Genomic DNA, 19,501 nt, shown 5'->3' on the forward strand with positions numbered 1-19,501 from the left:
TAATGGACGGAAGTATTTCGGCCGCAAGTCCCGGACCGAACACACTGCAGGGAGCCAGTCTCCTAGCATCATAGTTATGTACGACGCTAGGAGTCCCTGCCTCTCCGTGGAACTACTATCCCGTACTGAAAACATGATTACAGTACGGGACAGTTGTCCTGCAGAGAGGCAGGGACTCCTAGCGTCGTACATAACTATGATGCTAGGAGCCCGGCTCCCTGCAGTGTGTTCAGTCTGGGACTTGCGGCCGAAATACGTTCCGTCCATTACGGACCGAACATGCTCGTGTGAACCCAGCCTTACAGTTAAGACAAAGGGCAATTTATCGGTAATGTTGAGGGCAGACCCTCTCTCTGTCTTATATGAAATGAATCCATCCATTCTCGGATTCCTGAGTTCGGCACGACCCAGTTTCAGGCCGCACAATGCTGTAGTTCCTGCCTTTGTTGTTGTCCCAGAACTCCTCATCCCCTACTTGATAGCGGATGGCAAACTCTAGCGAGGAAGCCTGTGGTTGGTCCAGTTGTGGCAGAGGAAGACGAAAGGTGAAGAGATCTGTGCCAGGGTGGCCAGGTCCACCATGGCACAGACGAGCAGCATACAGAGCATGTGATTCTTGGTATGAAAGCCATTTGTTGAAAGAATATCGCACAAGGACTCTCTTTTCATAAGCCAAATCGAGAACTCTAACAGAACCCCACAAAAAGCAGCTCTCGCAGCGCATGCTCTGCAGGCAAACACGCTGATCCCATGTCTGTTGATCCCATGCACTCCGCTCCCAGGTTTGTTTCTCCAATGTTCCACGTTCTACTATCCATGATGGGGATAAAGCATGGCGAGCCTCGCACCAACTCTGGAAAATACCAACATCTCAGTTAGGAATACTTGTCACACTCATCTAAAAAGTGGCATTCCAGGTCAGAACATGGAAAAATAGGTGTTTATGTAAAAAAGGACAATGGGAACTGCAATTTCACTCAGATTGTGCAAGTCGTAGCACAATATGGCTATGGACAATACTTGGCAAAGGTTGGCATGTAGCTCAGACTTTGTTTGCATTACGTTACAGTCATGGGCCCACTGTGTTATTACTGCTCAGATTGGTTACATGGTATAGTAAGTATAAAATGACCATTAAAATCTGACATTATTGTCCGAGATGACAAAAGTATTCATATTTGCAGTGCTTTTCACACATGATCATTATTTATTACCTCTCCACAGGAGAGGTGATAAACATCTGATTGGTGAGGGCCAACCGCTAGGACCCCCATCGGTCATAAAAACAGGCTTACCTTGCCACTCTTGGGAGCCCCATAGGAATGGCGCGGTAGTGCGTATGCTCGGCAACTGCTCCATTCATTTCTACGGGGCTGCTGAGCGCTATCTTTGGAAGCCCCAAATGAAAGGAGCAGTGGCCGCCGAGCATTCGCACCACCGCTCCATTCCTGTGGGGCTCCCAGGAACGGCAAGGTAAGCCCGTTCTCATGATCAGTGGGGGTCCCAGCAGTCAGATATTTATAAATAATGATTGTGAAAACCCCTTTAAGGGTGTGTTCACATATCACAGTCAAATCACGTTTCTTTGCCCCTTTTGTGAAATTGCGGCAAAGCAAAAAATTATATTCGACAGCCTTGAGGTTTCAAGGGTTCAATGAGTTCACCTGAAATCATCTGGAAGGATAAAAATACAACAACAAGGACCCTTTTTTGTGAATAAGACACACTTCTATTTTGTACTGCTTGACTAAAAGACTTTTGTGCATGCTACATTGTTTCTAAAATGCTATTTAGAAAGGAAAACATAAATAATAAAACCATATGGATTGGGTTAATGAGTGATTACATCAGCCAATATCTAGAGGGCTAAAAAGTAGTTTGCGTGGAAATTTTCCAGACTGGAAGGTCCCAGTTCAGTAATAAGAGTGCATGCTGCGTGCCCCACGTGACTGATGTGCTATTCTTGGAATTGTCAGAGAGCCATCTGACTTTGATCTGAAACAATTCCAGCTGGTAACAGAACACATACTGTGAACTTTTAGGAACTGTAACTAATAGGAGTGTTTTCCTGTCCTGGAATGCAAAAAAGAAGCTCTTGATCAATAGAATTAGGACTTCCTCAGAAAACACTTTTATGACATGCCAATCAGAAACCGAAGTCCGATCAGTCTGGGTCTGGCAAGTGAAACCCAAGGCTTCATGCACAGGGCAGAGCCATGTATGGCGGCACTGGAGTCCCTAGACACTCCGTGTGATGCTGTATGGTGCCTCCGTACAGCACTGTACAATGCGGCCGAGCCACGTATGGCGGCACTGGAGTCCCTAGACAATGTGTGTGATGCTGTATGCTGCCTCCGTACAGCACTGTACAATGCGGCAGAGCCATGTGTGGCGGCACTGGAGTCCCTAGACACTCCGAGTGATGCTGTATGGTGTCTCCGTACAGCACTGTACAATGCGGCTGAGCCATGTGTGGCGGCACTGGAGTCCCTAGACACTCCGTGTGATGCTGTGTGGTGCCTCCGTACAGCGCTGTACAATGCGGCCGAGCCAGGGTAGTTGTGGCTCTCGGAATGCGGCAACGGAAAAACTATTTTTTTTCCATGAAAAGTGCTTTTCTTGTTTAAAAGTAGTAAAACATGAAAAAGAACTACATATATTTGTTATCACCATAATTGTACAGACCCAAAGAATGAAGTTAACATGTTGTTTATGCCGCACAGTGAACGGTTTCAATGTAAAAAAAATGGCGGAATTGCTGTGCTTTTTTTCTATCATCCCCCCCCTCCAAAAAAATATATTAAAAAAATGAAAAGGGGGGGTGTAACTTCCCAAAAGGGGTGGGGTCACAGCGGGCCGACAAATTTATTATAACTTACATCAGAAAACTGCTGTAAACTATATTGAAAATTTACGCCAGCTCCTCGCTGGTGTAGATTCTACTCTATGGGCTGTAGCAAAGATAGAGAGAGACCTGTGACCGGCTCCGTACCATGATCGGACTACCTTCCTTTATCAGACAATTAAAGAAAACACTTTTTAAAAGTATAGTCCCCTCACCTCTTCTCCCCACCGGGTCCCCTCACCACTCCTCTTCTCCCCTCCGGGTCCCCTCACCACTCCTCTTCTCCCCTCCGGGTCCCCTCATCCTCCCGCAGCGTGTGGCAGCTTGTACGTCGGGCAGCGTCAGGAGGTTGCATGTGGCAGCACTGATACCGTCCAGTGCTGGGTCACATATAAGGCCCTGATGCTGCCCCGCGTCAGGACCTTGAACGAGCTGCCGCACGCTGCAGGAGGATGAGGGGACCCGGAGGGGAGAAGAGGAGCGGTGAGGGGACTATACTTGTTTTTTATTTTATGTCAGATGCAAAGGGACGAATAGATGATGTATGGCCACAGTGGCCCACAGCCAGCCAAAAAATGCGACACATTTATTAGGGGGCGTTCGCCTCTTAATAAACGTGTTGCATCTTACTCCATCTTTCTTTATATTAAGACTGGCGTATGAAACATCAGTTCTAATAAATTCCTGTTTTCGCTATAGATTAATGTGGCTTTTAATGTGAGTTACCGCTGGTTCTTCCTATAGGCAATGCAAATTGTCGCTGTCATACGCAACTATCGGTTGACAATTTCCGCAGTATAGGCAATGCAAATCTTAAAATTGAATAATTTTGCCCAATGATCTTTGCCTGTGTCCGGCTTCTAAACATGCGATCCAATGGTGGTTTTTACAGTGGTCAAAGCCTTGTGCTGATAGGGATGACAGAAGACAGAGTAGAGAATCAGCAATAACATACCACATCCTCCCTGGCAACGCACGACCCTCCAAGTTGTTCCGCCAATTCTTTCTGCAATCGATGGGTGACATGCTGAGGGATACAGGGAATATCTTCACGTCTGAAGTGGCGGACAGACTCCAGCTCCAAGCCCAGCGCATCGGCAAAGCGCACTCTCTTCCTGGTCTCCGGACTTCGGTGTCGTTCCACCCGGGACACTCGTAGTGCAGGTGCGGATCGTGATCTCCACCTCCGAGGAGCAGTCTGGGCTTTCACTGTACAGGAGAGGCCTGGAGAGGACGCCCCTTCTTCTACCTCATCGTGCTCCTCTAAGCTGGGCCTGGCGGTGCGGTAATAGGCTCGCTCATACAATCCAGCAATGTAACTCAGGTTTCTAGGGATGTCCCCTGAGGGAGGTCGAGAGGGGCGAGACATCTCCTATACGGTCTTACAAATAGCTATCCTCTCTGTGCCATGCAGCTGAAGCTATGCTCTACCCAGTGCAGTATGCCATACATATATGATACTCGGTGGCTCTCTACCCTAATGCCCACCTTACTGTGACGGCTGCCTCTCATCCGTCTCCCCGCTGCCCTCTGTATGCTCCTTCTTCACACTCCAGCATCTCAGCATCCTGCAGACGCCTGGACCACTACCGTAATGCTCAGTGTAGAGTCACCGCCGACGCGATGTACAACCCGTGCCACCCTCTCCTCACAGCTGATTGGAGGGAAGCTGCAGGGCGGAGCCCAGTGCAAGGTGATCTGGATAGTAGCAGACATGAGGAAACCGGAGGGCAGGGGAAGAGTAGCGGCAGCCGGGAGTCTGTAATGTTTCTACATGTGAGGTGATGGCCGGCGCACAGGAGGAGCTGCAGTACCTGGGACACAGAAACGCACTCGGGAGCGCCCGTGTAGTCCGGCTGGAGAACACATGCGGCGCCGCATGGCCGGAGCTTAGTGCGGTAATATGCACGGCTACTCCGGTAAGACACATCGGGCGCTTCAGCAGGACTCGTCGTGACTGGTAACATAAAATAGCCGCACATTAGTACAATATCGCTCAAGACACCTGGGAAGAGGCGGTTTACTGTATGTGTATGTAGGTGAATACCGTCCTTATAATCAGCACATTACGGTATGGCGGCATTTTCTTCTCCCGTGGGCAGGTCTGCTCTGTCCAATCAGAATGGGGTTGGCGAGGCTGTGTCAACGTCATCGGGCGTCGCCATGACAGAACCGGAAGTGGATTCGACTGAAGCCGAAAAGGGGAGAAGAACAGACCGAGGTGGTAGAGAGCAGCATGAGAGTGGCAGCAAGAGGCTACGGGGGGTCCCCCAGCAGCACATGACTGGTGAGAGGCTGGCACAGAAGCGTCACTTGTTATGGAGAGAGGGGTTAAATGATTGAGCTGCAGGTGTCCAGGGGGTGGGGGTTCTGTGCACCTGACACCACGTCTCCTCTGAGGAGCAGCTATTCCTTCTAGTTCTGCATCTTGTGTCTGCTGCAGCCCCTTCCCTGTCCTTCATTTCCTCAGGTTTAGCAGCCTAATGAGGTGAAGTGCATTACCGTTTAGTGTCTGCTCTCCTTGATGCCCCCTGGTCTAGTGATGCAGAGCATGCCCACTACAGTAGTTACACATGTATAACCAGTAAATCTGAACCACAAGCTCATCCAATGAATGGCTTCTATGACGTGTCACTTCAAGTCTGGATGTTGTACATGGGAGGGCACCTGTCAATAGACTGACCCATCCGAAGTCATTCCTCCCAAAACCCTTTTATCTCAGATCATGTGAACTTTCATCTTAGTAATAACTTAACTATACAAAGTGCTACCAATGTTATAAAAGATTATTGCAAGTTCTACTTCTAAATGCTGTGTTGTTTCTAAAGAGGATTGTTAAAGAAACACTCCGGCAGAGAGACCTCGTGTGCCCTGCTGGTCACTCCCAAGCCCCCCTCTAGGTCCTTGATATTAAAGTGATGATGTAATTCCTCAGTGCTAGGTCCCGTGTAGAATGAATAGACATTGTCCGCACTTGTCGTGTGTGGAGGTCCAGCGTTCCCTCCTGCGAGCTGCAGCAACCCACGTATATTCAGGTCATCGCTTAACACACAAGTCTCAAATTCTCCATAGTGAATAATTCCAATGGGAAATGTTATTTTCTGGAGATTCCCTCTAATATCTGTGCCCTTATGAAGCATGCAGACCATTATTATATTATTACAAGACATATGTGTTTCTTTTAGAAAGCCTGGATGGCGCAGTCTGACCCAAGAACCCGCCCCCTGGTGGAAGACTTTGTACGGTATAAATTGTGCCAGCGAAGTTTAGTTCCAGAACCAAACCAACCTGCGTCCTGTCCTCTGCATTCAGCTATGCGGGCTGCTGGAGATGAATTTGAGGAACGTTTCCGCCAGGCTTTCAGTGAAATCTCTGCACAAATACACGTAACCCCTGGCACGGCGTATACACATTTTGCAGAGGTGGCAAGTGGCCTGTTCCAAGGTGGGGTGAATTGGGGTCGTGTGGTGGCATTTTTTGTGTTTGGAGCTGCGCTTTGTGCAGAGAGCGTCAACAAGGAGATGGCCCCTCTTCTGCCGCGGATTCAAGACTGGATGGTGACCTACATTGAGACCAACTTGAGGGATTGGATGCAGAGCAACGGAGGATGGGTGAGGCTTCCTCTTACATGAACACTGTATAAGCCTATAGGATATTTCATTATACATCTTGTACTAATATTAAGGACTGTCTCTGCTTCTATCTCTTCCTTAGAATGGGTTCCTGGCTCTCTATGGAGACGGGGCTATAGAAGAAGCGCGCCGGCAACGTGAAGGAAACTGGGCTTCATTGAAGACTGTACTGACGGGGGCAGTGGCTCTTGGGGCTCTTATGACCGTGGGCGCTCTGTTTGCCAGCAAGTGACACCCAAATAACAGACACTAAATGTCTTTTGCAAACAGTGTGCTTATCCATGCGCAACCAGCTGTGTGTCTGGCATGAATGGCATTATACGTGAGGCTGTGTTTCACGGTATATGGAAATTAGGTGTGCGTGCGGATGTTTATTATCGCTGTGCATGTAAGCCGAGTATATTTTTCTGAGTCTTTACACGGCATGTCTGCAGCCATATATTTTTCAGTGCATGTGAAGTAAATGTCTGTGTGGAAGCCATGCTTGTATGTGTCTGTGATGCTTTGTGTATGGAAGAGCGACCTGTATTGCTCTGAATGCATTTGTGTCTGTGAGCAGTGCAGGTATTTATTGCTTTTTCTTGCTGCTGATCATATACTTTAATGGAGCTTCTTCCTCTGCGGTGTTCTTTCCTCTGCCATTATAGGGTAATAAAATGGGTGTTTCACTATTGCCCTCGGAACTAGATCAACAACTGAACAAAAGGATTGTTCATAAAAATGTCTGATTGTATACCCCTCTGTATAGTAGCGAATAGGTGCGTCACACAGGTTTGCTTTGGTTTTTCATTTATGAATAACCATTATATAAGGGCCTGTTCACATCAGCGTTGCCCTTCGGTTGAGGGGTTCTGTCGGAAGTTTCATTCGGGTTAAACCCTCAACGGAAAGGCAAACGGAAACCTAAGCTTCTGTTTACATATCAATGGTGATGGAAACGTTGCTAAAGGTTTCTGTCAGTCACCGTCGTGACGGGGTTCGGTTGTTTTGACGGAATCAATAGCGTAGTCGATGTAAACACCGCTTAGGAGTATAAGATTATTCTCATGTTGGTGATTTCCTCCCTGAAAGAGCAGAGAACTTTTTCTGTAATGCAGATGTATGCCGTCACCCCTTAATACTGTCCCCCGTCAGTCTGAATATTGGTTATGGAGTGTCTTCATGGAAAGACATCTTAGAGGAGGAAGCTCCCGTCTAGGTCATTCTCACATGAGGGAACAGTGGCGTCCCTTTCTGCAGAACACTATTACAAAGAATATTGGAGCTAATGTTATCCATGCATTAAAGATTCCTTAGCCACAGCTGTTTGCTTGTTTAGTTTCCATATTCCTCTTTCTTAAATGTAATACTCCAGGTAAAATTCAGGGGCTGCAACACTGATGTTAACTCTGTATAAAGCCGGTAAGCTGTATTATAAACTGGTGCCCTCTTCCCAGTACCCGCAGGTGGCTACTGATGCTGTGCGTGGCACTTGTCATGTGAACCAGTGATCACACTGAAAAACTTTTCTAAACGGATTGAAAACTAGACCTTTGTAGGAATCCTAATGTTTTCGTCTTGCTATGTTGTCCCCATACTAGTAGCAGAGCGTTCTGTTGAAAGGGCAAGCGTTTGAAACCTCTCAGGCCTAACAAATCTATAGGGTTCCGAAATCTTCCATTTACCTTTTCAGTTAGCCAATAAACCACCTACTTCTCTCTATACTGTAAGAGGTGCCAGTGGTTGGGTTAGCTGGTATAATGTGCCTGCCACTAAATATGTTTACCTCAATCCCAGACGTTTATAATTGTCGTTTTGTTACGTTTGACACTTGATTATACCTAAAAAAGGATCTTTTACATTTATTATGCATGCCTTCTTAATAGTTTTACACTAACCTTGTTAGCCAGAAACAATATGCAATGTTAAATACTTTTGTGTCAAAAAAGACAAAAGTATAATAGGTATGATACGTTTATTGGCTAACCATAAAAGTTCTATATGCGGCTTTCAGAGCGCACAGGCTCCTTCAGGCAGGTTTATTTAACACTACACCCATACATGATCAATTTGTTAGCTTTTTTTAATGTGATCTATGACTGCTTTGCCAGTTTATATGGGAAGATTATTGTCAACACTGTTTATTGTTCAATTAAAAAAAATACCGTATATATCGGCGTACAAGACGACTTTTTACACCCTTAAAAAAATGTCAAAAGTGTGGGGTCGTCTTATATGCCGGATATTGTCTACATTAGGGATGCACGTTGCAGCCGCACAGCTCAGTATAGTAACACATGAATGTATGGGAGCGCGGCTGTGTAATTCAGCCACAGCCCCGCTCCTGAGTCATGATAAGTTCGCGGGGTCAGGATGATGCAATGCGGCCAGCGCTGCACTAATGAGCGGCGGCACTGGAGACAGAACATGGCGGGCGCGCTACAAAACACCCCCATGTTCTGTCTTCAGTGCCTGAACTGCCGCTCATTAGTGCAGCGCCGGCCGCATTACCTCATGCTGCCCGCGCGCGCACTTCCTGTCAGGAGCGGGGCAATGGCTGTATTACACAGCCGCAGCCCCGCTCTATAACGGCGGAGATCAGAGAAACCGCTCATCTCCGCCGTTATTCCCCTGAATGCTGCGATCACAGCTGACTGCAGCATTCAGGGGAAAGTGAGAAGGGGGGATGCCCCTGGATCGCGTCACAGGGAATTCCTGTGACGCGATCGAGGGCCATACCATATATGGGCAGACAGCCCAGGGTCTATTGACGGACCCCAGGGCTGTCTTACCATATTTCATGTTGTTAGGACATACCCAAGTATGTCCTAACAACTGCCTGTGTATTATCCGTCCACAGGTTAATGTACTGGCACATATCTGATATATGTCAGTACATTAAAGTTTAAAAATAAAGTAAAAACAAAGTATTGTTAAATTTTAAAAAAAATACACCTTCACCTTTTTTACAATAAACATTAAAATAAGTCTCAATACATAAAATACACACATTCAGTAATGGCGCGGACAACAATGTTTTTGCATCATTTATGATGTGTACGCTGTAAAAAAATGAAATAAACACGGCTTTCATTCACTTATTAATGTGAGGTGCGATGAATTTACCCTCCATGTTCCTCACATTAATAGTAATTAACCCCATCATGTACCTCGCACATTAACCCAATATGACTGAGAAACATGATGGGATTAATTACTATTAATGTGAGGCGCGTTCAAAATTTATCACACGTCGCGCCTCACATCAGAAAACGGAAGAATTTTTTTTTATTACTGTTGGCAAAAGTATCGAAATTGGTATCGAAATCGCAATACTAAACGAAGTATCGGTATCGAAGTCCAAATTCTGGTATCGTGACATCCCTACATATTGTCTACACACAGGTTGTGTGTTACCTTGTGAGCCTGCAGTCCGGTACACAGGCTCCTGGGATGCACGGAATCCGCCACGGATCTGAGGGAAGCCGGTATTAGCCGCCAGGGAACATCTCTGTAAGATCCTCTGGCCCGCCCTTTCCTCTCATTCCCTGCCTCTCAGATCTCGCGCGATGAAGCAGCCTATCTGCGCATGCGCAAGTTCAAAGAGACAGAGAGTCCTGGGTCCTGCCGCCGATGGCCATAGTGAAGCGCTCCTGCACGAAATGGTGAGTATATCTTAAATTCTATATTTTAAGGGTAAAAGTTGGGGGTCGTCTTATACGCCCAGTCGTCTTATACGCCGACATATACGGTAATGCTCTTTATAAACTGGCCATTGAGGGACATGAATTTACTTAGTAACACTAAGGGTTCATGTACATGGCCGCATCACAGCACTGTACAACCTGGGCCCTTACTGTGCCTCCATATGCCTCTGATTTGTATGACAAAATCACGATATAAAGCAATCAGGCGAAATATTATGGCATGGTATATACAGGGATATTTTTCCCTAGAAGTATTGCTTCCAGGCCCCTTTCGGAGCTTAATATGGTGGCACGTGGAGGCCATGCAGCTCTATACTAGAGAGCTGCATGTCTTCCATGTGCTGCCATACATTTTTCATGTGCACAGTTCTGCCGTGTTCATGAGGCCTAAAGATACGAGACATTAAATGTAATGTTAGTGGGGACAGCCAGGCTTTCCCCTCACATCTCCTGTCAGGAGAAAATAATATACGGGTATGTTCCCACAAGCAGAAGACGCTGCATATTTTCTGCAACAGAAAATCTGCATCAGAATATCCGGTAAATCAGTCTCCGAAGTCTACAGCAAATAGTGTTGGATTTTCCACAGCTGTTTTACCAGCAGATTTAGTGTGAAGCGTTGACGATTCTGCTACGGAGTCGCTGTACAAACCGCAACACAACTCGAGTATTTTTGTGCAGAATTTATGCTCCCCATGGAAGTCTATGGGCCAAACACTCAGCATCTCCACATAGAATTAGGACTCCGAGACTCGATAAGCCTGTGACGTCACTGTCCATATGACGTCAGGAGCGTCTGTGGTCACAGAGTTTCTGGCCAGGGGCAGAATTTTGGAACATATCGTTGCCAACCCCCTAGCCGGGGATTCCGGCATCTTAAAGCTCCATATATGGACCGTGATGTCAGGGGATTCCCCAGGACCGTAATTGGCGGCCAGAGCGCGTGCGATGCTCTAACCGGGGACTCCGGCATTGTAGCTCCTGACATCACTATCCATATATGGATAGTGACATCTGGAACTTCCCCCTGGGCATATTGCTTCAGACGTCTCTCTGCCCAGTGGGTGCGGGCATTGTATCTCACTGTATGCCTATACAGTTGGATATGTTGCTACCATCTGTTAGAATTATACATCGAAACTCCTCCTGACGTACACCTCTGACGGAAGGGAACAAATAAATTGTGAATGAGGCCTTAGATTAAAGAGGCTCTGTCGCCAGATTATAAGTGCCCTCTCTCCTACATAATGTGATTGACGCTGTAACATAGATAACTGGTTTTTATTTTGAAAAACGATAATTTTTGAGCAAGTTATGAGTAATTTTAGATTTATGCTAATTAACTTCTTAATAGACAACTGGGCGTGTTTTTACTTTTTACCAACTGGGCGTTGTAAAGAGAAGTGTATGACGCTGACCAAATACACTTCTCTCCATTCATTTTTAGCAGTACCCGCAACACAGTGTGATCTCGCGAGGTCACGTTATGCAGTCACATATTCCCACAATAACTACCCAAGTGTCTTGAGAGTGAATAGACATCGCCTCCAGCCAGGAAGCGATGTCTATTCACACACCCGACACTTCAGTAAAGTTTCTTGGGGACTTACACAGCACGGCGTGACCTCGCGAGATCACGCTGTGTTGCGAGTACTGCTAAATATGAATGGAGAGAAGTGTATGATGCTGATTGGTCAGCGTCATACACTCCTCTGTACAACGCCCACTTGGTAAAAAGTAAAAACACGTCCAGTTGTCTATTAAGAAAGGAATTGGCATAAATCTAAAATTGTGCATAACTTGCTCAAAATTTATCGTTTTTCAAAATAAACACCACTGTGATCTAAATTATAGCGCCGATCATATTAGGTAGGAGATAGGGCACTTATAATCTGGCGACAGAGCCTCTTTAAACTCTGCTGATCCCACCGATTTTTGTGGGATCAGTTGACTATCTTATGTGTATGGGGTTAGCCAAATCTCTTGGTCGAGCTGAGTGTTCACGATGATTCATACACCCCAAAGTTATTTAATGGGAAGCTCTGGCCAAAATGAAAGTTTCCCCACGTGTACAAATAAGCAATTTCGTGTGTCCGTTGCTGATCTGTTCTCTTTCTTGCTGTTCGTCTCACTGACTATCATACTTGAGCAGTTTCATAGCAACAGTGTGAATTGGTCTTTGGTGACACACGTTTCCTACTTGAGTCCATGGCAATAAGCCTGTGTTGCTCATACCGGCTCTAGATTTACTAGATGATGAAATTGCTTGAATGTCCTACAGGCTCTCCCAGTTACTGATGATTAGACAGGCTCCTGTGACACCGACATAATGACCGATCAGCCTCGCTGGCTCCAAACTTCTAATATCCTTCTAATATTTTCCTAAATAAGATTAGATAATTCTGCTATCCACCAAGCCGGCAGAGATGGCACCGGCTGTAGTTGCTCATGTGATGCTGAAGCATCATGTGATTGATAACACGGCACAGAGGATAAGAAGCAGGTAGGAGGCCTTACTGTAGGGAGGGAGTGTATTCGAGAAATGTGCAGAGATGGATGGACCATCAGGTGGGGGTGCAATGCCGGAAAGTTGTATTTCTGCTTATTTTTTTTTAATAAATTCTTTTATTTATCAATTTTCAAACAACACGTTAATGCAAAAAGAATATGCAATCATATAGTACTACGGCACGCCGGCCGGCATATGTGGTCATCCTGTATGGTATGTGTACAAACAGAGTCTTATCCAACATTCATTGGGGCTAGGCCCATGCATCCCGAACCTGCAGACATGCACTAAAGCCCACAGTGAAGCATATCTTAGAAGGGGGTGTGAACAAAGTAAGGAGAAAAGAGGAAAGACAGGGGAAGGAAAGGAAGGGACGAGTTTGTGTTTCTGCTTATTTAATGTGTACGGCCACCTTTACTTTCTCACCATTGAACAAGGCTTCTTTCACTACGTGTTCAGGAAAACTACAGAATGGCAGGACTTCGTGTCGCACAATAATGTATAGCTGGGATCATGTTGAAGGGAGATTTCTCACTAGTTTTAAGTAGCTCTGGCAATGGATGAGAGATGTTTTACTCTACCGGATAAAGACTTTGGTAATCTAATATTCATATAATAAAATATTAATAGTAATTCTTATTTACAGAAGTACTAGGCAGCTTTTGTTTGCATAGTGCCGAGATTATCTTTCTGAGCTCTATTGATGTGCAAGACCTAGAAGAGAAGCTGCTACATGTTCATTTACTATCTCCGGGTAATAACTTCACTGAAGATCTGGCAATTATCGTATATATCTGTTTACAAGTAATCTGCGAATTAAAGCCTCTGGCTGCCCGCAGACACTCAGATAATTCAGCCTCTGCTACCAGTTGCGGCAATACACTTGGCACGGGTAGTGACCTGCTTATTCATCTATAGATGGCCATAGACCACTATTGGTCGAACATTTATTCATATGATGGCCGTCTTAACGCCTGCTTCATAAACATGCCCATTTGACTCTGCTAAACGAGCGATGTTCTTTCTATGAAAGATGGGAGACAAGTGGCTGCCAAGCAGCTTGAGTTTCTTTTTTTTTTTTTTTTTTTTTTTTAATCTATCGCAAAACAAGAAATGAACCTGTGCATCCCTGTTTGACAAGCAAGTGGCGCTGTCCTTTTGTATGGCTAATCAGTGGGGTACTAGTGGTGGCATCCCCCACCTATTGCACAAGGATAGGCCATTAATGTTAAAATGATAGCTTTTCCCACTGTTTCCATTTTTGCTTTGACTAGTGAATTATTTAAGGTGTTCTGTCTGCCATATTCTGTGCTGAAGGCTTATGAGTCAGTATGACCTGTTATTTTGTGATAATGGGTATAATTATTTAAGGTCTTTCGTTTTGGAGGTGACATTTAAACTGGTCATATACGTGTTTGCTAATGAATGGCTGATTTTCCTAATTCACCTGCAATTCCATGGACGTGACTGAGTGGAGCTGCTGCCAATCTCCACTCGTGCTGGGGAAACTCGTATGGCTTCAGACGAAGAAAAAATAAAAACATGAAATTTATTTTTTCACTTGGCAATATGCAGTGAAAATCTTCCATGGAGGTACAAGCTGCAGGAATCTTGATGTCACCAAGAATCTGAGTTTCTGGATGGATTTTTAAAGTGATATTCTTCCCCAGAAACATTACTACTTGGGGGGCATTTGGTGCTGTAAGAAGGCACTATCCAGCAACACACTGGGTTCCGTAATTTGGAACTATAGGGACTCCAACTGCCCCATTCAAACTCTGTAAACAAGGCTTTGGTGTGTACATAAAGCCTTAGGCAGGCAGTTTATTGCTGTAAGTACTGATGGGTGTTGAGTTAAGGGGTTTTTACGCTGGACGATTATCGGCCAGACGAGCGTTCATATAACGCTCTTTGACTAGAATTACCCTGTGTAAACGGGAACTATTTCAGCTGCATAAACGATCCGATCGAGCGTTTGCCCGTTCACCGGCTGATCTTTGCCATGTTTACACAGGCCAATGATCGGTATCGAGCGTTCTCTGAGCACTCGTTTGCCCAATAATTGGCCCGTGTAAAAGGGCCTTTACACCTCTGTATAGATAAAACAGAATCCATCTTTGATAATAGGTGATAGACTCACTGCTATCTCTTTCAGCACAGGTCAAAGAGCATGCCTAGAAAATTCTCCCTTAGAAATCAATGAGTCATCTCCAGATTACTTCTGCTGTAAAGCATATCTCCGAATGCTGTTAGCAACTTAGGCAATATGGCTGCCCTCATAATCATTTACAGATCATAGAATAAAAAAATCTACAATCAAAAAATAAAAACATCAGTAAAAAAAGATTGTTTCGCTATCCTGGTTTTAATTCTGGAAAAAAAAATATAGGTGATACTTTATTATTTAAAGGGAAAGTATGTTCTGAAAGTCCTATTCCTAAAATGTCTTCAAGAACGTGGAGAACATTGTCCCAGACAAATGAAACGTTTCTGCTGAGGGAATCTGATTAAAGAGGCTCGTTCGTGTGCATGGGGCCTTACCCTTAGACAGGCGTATGAAACTGTCCTAGTAAATTTTCCCCAATGGGGTGTAAATCACACACAACCTACATAAAAACAAACACTAATTCCTGATTTATTTAACCCCTTAATGACCAGCCTATTTTGGACCTTAATGACCAAGCTATTTTTTACGTTTTTCAATCGTCTCATTCCAAGAGCTATAACCTTTTTATTTTTGCGTCGACATAGCTGTATAAGGTCTTGTTTTTTGCCGGACAAGTTGTATTTTTTAATAGCACCATTTTGAGGTACATATTATTTATTGATTAACTTTTATTAACTTTTTTTTGGGGGGGAATAGAAAAAAATCAGAAATTTTGCCACTCTTTTTTGCGTCCTAAATCTACGCCGTTTACCGTGTGGTATAAATGACACAATAACTTTATTCAGCGGGTTGTTACGATTGCAACGATACCAAATTTGTATAGTTTTTGTATGTGTTACTACTTTTACACAATAAAAACACTTTTTTTTCAAAATGATTTGTTTTTGTGTCTCCATATTTGAAGAGCCGTAACGTTTTTATTTTTTCGCCGATGCGGTTGTGTGAGGGCTTTTTTTTTGCGGGACGACTTGTAGTTTTTATTGGTACCATTTTGGAGTAGAAGCGACTTTTTTATCACTTTTTTAATCACATTTTTTTAAAGTCAGGATTCACAGAAAACAGCAATTTTTCTGTCGTTTTTTTATTTAATTTTTTACAGCGTTCACCGTGTGGATCAAATAATGTAATAAATTTATAGTCGGGGTCGTTACGGACGCGGCGATACCAAATAATGTGTAACTTTTTAACTTTATTTTGGTTTTTTAATAGTAAAGCATTTTGTAAGGGGAAAAGCTGGGTTTTTCATTTTTTTTTTTTTCACATTTTTTTTCATTAACTTTATTAAACTTTTTTTTTTACTAGTCCCATTAGGGAACTATAATATGCGATTCTGCGATCACTATTATAATACACTGCAATACTTTTGTATTGCAGTGTATTATGCCTGTCCGTTTAAAACGGACAGGCATCTGCTAGGTCATTCCTCCGGCATGATCTAGCAGGCATTCGCTCAAGGCAGACCTGGGGGCCTTTATTAGGCCCCCGGCTGCCATTGGAGACACAGACACTCGACGATCGTATCGCCGGGTGTCGGTGGGGGAGAGAGGGAGCTCCCTCCCTCTCTCCAAAACCACTCAGATGCGGTGCTCGCTATTGAGCACCGCATCTGAGGGGTTAAACGGGTGAGATCGATACTAATATCGATCTCACCCGGCAGAGCAGGGACGCTCCCAGCCCTCAGCTGCCTCTGGCAGCTGAGAGCAGGGAGATTTGACAGCTCCCTGCTCTGTTTACTTATTCCGATGCCGCGACGTAAAAAGTCTATGGCATCGGAATAAGGCCCGTTAGTGACCGACGTAGAAACACGATGGGCCGGTCACTAACGGGTTAAAAGACCTCAAGCAAAACTGATTTTTGAGGAAGTCAAGGCTACAGTATCCCATAACATTATTTCGAAATGGCAACCGAGTCTAAAAATAAAAACGAAATACTACTTTTCGGCATGCCCTCTTACATGATACAAACAATACAATCCAACGATACAATCTCCGCCTCAATTATTGCAAGAGTAATATGGAAAGGTTTTGATGGTTTGAAAATCAAGCCAATGATACAGCACCAAAAAGTATATACTATAAGAATAATATATTACAATAGAAAAGTTTCTGTGAGGCCGAGCCACAGCAAAATCATTCACATGAGGCCCAGGAAAACCGGTTACAGTAGAGGTAGACAACAATTGCAAATCTGCCCATAAACATGAGATCAGCAGAACGCTGCAGATAATTGATATCTCACCTGATTCTCCTCAATGTACATGTTTCAAGAGGGAGATAAGCTGCTGCCAGATAGCAACATGCTCAATCTTTCTACTTATAGTAGAAGTGGGGGCTGCCCCCATACATTTAAGGGCCCTTTCACATCAGCGTTCCGTCTGAGGTTTCCGTCATGTTAATCCCTCAACGAAAAGGCAAACTGAAACCTTCGCTTCCGTTTCCCTCACCATTAAACTCAATGGTGACGGAAACCTAGCTAATGGTTTCCGTCTGTCACTGCTGTGACGGGGTTCTGTCGTTTTTGATGGAATCAATAGCGCAGTCCAGAGTCACCGCAGCCGTCTGCCAGGAAATGTTATAGCACTTCATGCTTCCCTGTGCTGACAAGCTTTATGGAGATGCTGATTTCATTTTCCAGCAGGACTTGGCACCTGCCCACACTGCCAGAAGTACCAACACCTGGTTTAACCCCTTCCTCCTGCTCGCATTCTGGGCCCTAATGACCAAGCAATTTTTATCGTTTTTCCATCGTCCCATTCGAAGAGCTATAACTTTTTTTCATTTCACCTTGACATGGCTGTATGAGGACTTGTTTTTTGCGGGATGAGTTGTATTTTTCAATGGCACCGTTTTGGGATATGTCAAATTTTTTTCTTAACTTTTTTTTGGGGGGATATAAAAAAACAGTAATTTAGCCATTGTTCTATGCATTTTACATTTACGCCAATTACTGTGCGGCGTAAATAACATGCTACCTATTCTATGGGTCGGTATGATTACGATGATACCAAATGTGCATCATTTTTTTTTATGTTTAACTACTTTTGCAGAATAAAAACACTTGAACTAAAATTTTATTTTGCATCGCCGCTTTCCAAGAGCCATAACTTTTTTTTATTTTTCTGTCACTGTTGCCATATGAGGGCTTGTTTTTTTGCGGGACTTCATTGCTACCATTTTGGGGTGCATGGGACTTATTGATCTTTTATTATTATTTTGGGGGGAAATGGGGAAAAAAATAGCAATTTTGTCTTTTTTTTTACGGGGTTCACTTTGCGGTTTAGATATAACTTTATTTTTTGGGTCATTACGATTGCGGGGATACCATATATGTGTAGTTTTTATTTTATTTTTACACTTTTACTAAATTAAAACCATTTTTTTATGGCAAAAAACGTTTTTTTAATGTGTGCCTTTATTAATTTTTATTTCACAATAATCACTAGGAGACTTCACTATGCGATTTTCAGATCGCTGCTATAATGCTTTGGTATAATAATAATAAGAATAAGAATAATAATCTTTATATAGCGCCAACATATTACGCAGCACTTTACAATTTAGAGGGAACATGAAACAAACAATATCAGACATTACATAGTGACAAAGTTCATTTACAATTCAAACCTGGGGAGTGAGGACCCTGCTCGCAAGAGCTTACAATCTATGAGGACATAAGGGAGACAAAGTGTAACAGTGTTTGTTCTGTACAATGGTCCGGCCATTTTTATACACATGCGGTGGTAACATAAAGCTGCATGAGCCGGTCACCAGCCAGTATCTGTGTATGACGGACATGAAGAGAAGGAGTGTGAGGGAATCTTATTCTGATGACTAATCTAAATGGAGGGCCATGGAAAGGAGTCAGATTAGGGAATGTTATAGGCCTGTCTAAATAGATGTGTTTTCAGGGCACGTTTAAAACTGTGGATATTGGGAATTAATCTGATTGTCTGGGGTAGCACATTCCAGAGGACGGGTGCAGCACGAGAGAAATCCTGGAGACGGTAGTGGGAGGTTCGGATTATGAAGGATTTTAATCTAAGGTCGTTGGCAGAACGTAGAGCCCGAGTAGGGTGGTAGACAGAGATGAGGGAGGAGATGTAAGGAGGTGCAGCACTGTGGAGAGCTTTGTGGGTGAGTAATAAGTTTGAATTTTATTCGGAAGGGGATGGGCAACCAGTGCAGTGACTGGCACAGATTAGAGGCGTTGGTGTAGCGGTTGGTCATAAAGATGAGCCTGGCTGCTGCATTGAGGATAGATTGGAGAGGGGAGAGTTTAGTGAGGGGAAGACCGACTAGTAATGAGTTACAGTAGTCAAGACGAGAGTGAATCAGAGCAACAATGAGAGTTTTGTCAGTTTCCTCCGTAAGAAAAGAGCGGATTCTGGAAATGTTTTTGAGGTGAAAATGACAGGAGCGTGAAAGTGATTGTATGTGAGGAGTAAAGGAAAGATCTGAGTCAAAAATAACCCCGAGACAGCGGGCGTGCTGCTTAGGAGTTATGATAGTGCCACACACAGAGATGGAGACATCAGGTTTAGGGAGGTTAGTAGATGGTGGGAACACAAGGAGCTCAGTTTTAGAAAGATTCCGTTTCAGATAGAGAGAGGACATGATGTTAGAGACAGCGGACAGACAATCACTGGTGTTCTGTATTAGAGCA

General features: G+C 44.3%; 2 protein-coding genes across 2 annotated transcripts; one reads left to right on the forward strand and one right to left on the reverse strand.

Moving 5' to 3' along the window:
* Positions 1-251: 251 nt before the first annotated feature.
* Positions 252-4,745, reverse strand: PPP1R3E (protein phosphatase 1 regulatory subunit 3E). The gene is made up of 2 exons (XM_075828902.1): positions 3,801-4,745; positions 252-853 (listed from the first exon to the last, which is right to left on the reverse strand). Exons 1-2 carry the CDS (start codon positions 4,212-4,214, stop codon positions 359-361), a joined length of 909 nt encoding a protein of 302 aa, XP_075685017.1. The 5' UTR covers positions 4,215-4,745; the 3' UTR covers positions 252-358.
* A 297-nt stretch (positions 4,746-5,042) lies between these two features.
* BCL2L2 (BCL2 like 2) lies at positions 5,043-7,778 on the forward strand. The gene is made up of 3 exons (XM_075828906.1): positions 5,043-5,132; positions 6,031-6,456; positions 6,560-7,778. Exons 2-3 carry the CDS (start codon positions 6,040-6,042, stop codon positions 6,707-6,709), a joined length of 567 nt encoding a protein of 188 aa, XP_075685021.1. The 5' UTR covers positions 5,043-5,132; positions 6,031-6,039; the 3' UTR covers positions 6,710-7,778.
* The last annotated feature ends 11,723 nt before the right edge of the window (positions 7,779-19,501 follow it).

The sequence above is a fragment of the Rhinoderma darwinii genome, chromosome 1 (genome assembly GCF_050947455.1).
Source record: "Rhinoderma darwinii isolate aRhiDar2 chromosome 1, aRhiDar2.hap1, whole genome shotgun sequence".
In the NCBI taxonomy this organism is placed as follows: domain Eukaryota; kingdom Metazoa; phylum Chordata; class Amphibia; order Anura; family Rhinodermatidae; genus Rhinoderma; species Rhinoderma darwinii.

Excerpts from the sequence above, each read along its gene's own strand:
- PPP1R3E (XM_075828902.1), bottom strand. The coding sequence starts at position 4,214 with ATGTCTCGCCCCTCTCGACCTCCCTCAGGGGACATCCCTAGAAACCTG. Across the intron at positions 854-3,800 it reads GCGTTGCCAGGGAGGATGTG|AGTTGGTGCGAGGCTCGCCA; the intron begins GTATGTTATTGC and ends GGTATTTTCCAG.
- BCL2L2 (XM_075828906.1), top strand. The coding sequence starts at position 6,040 with ATGGCGCAGTCTGACCCAAGAACCCGCCCCCTGGTGGAAGACTTTGTA. Across the intron at positions 6,457-6,559 it reads TGCAGAGCAACGGAGGATGG|AATGGGTTCCTGGCTCTCTA; the intron begins GTGAGGCTTCCT and ends TCTCTTCCTTAG.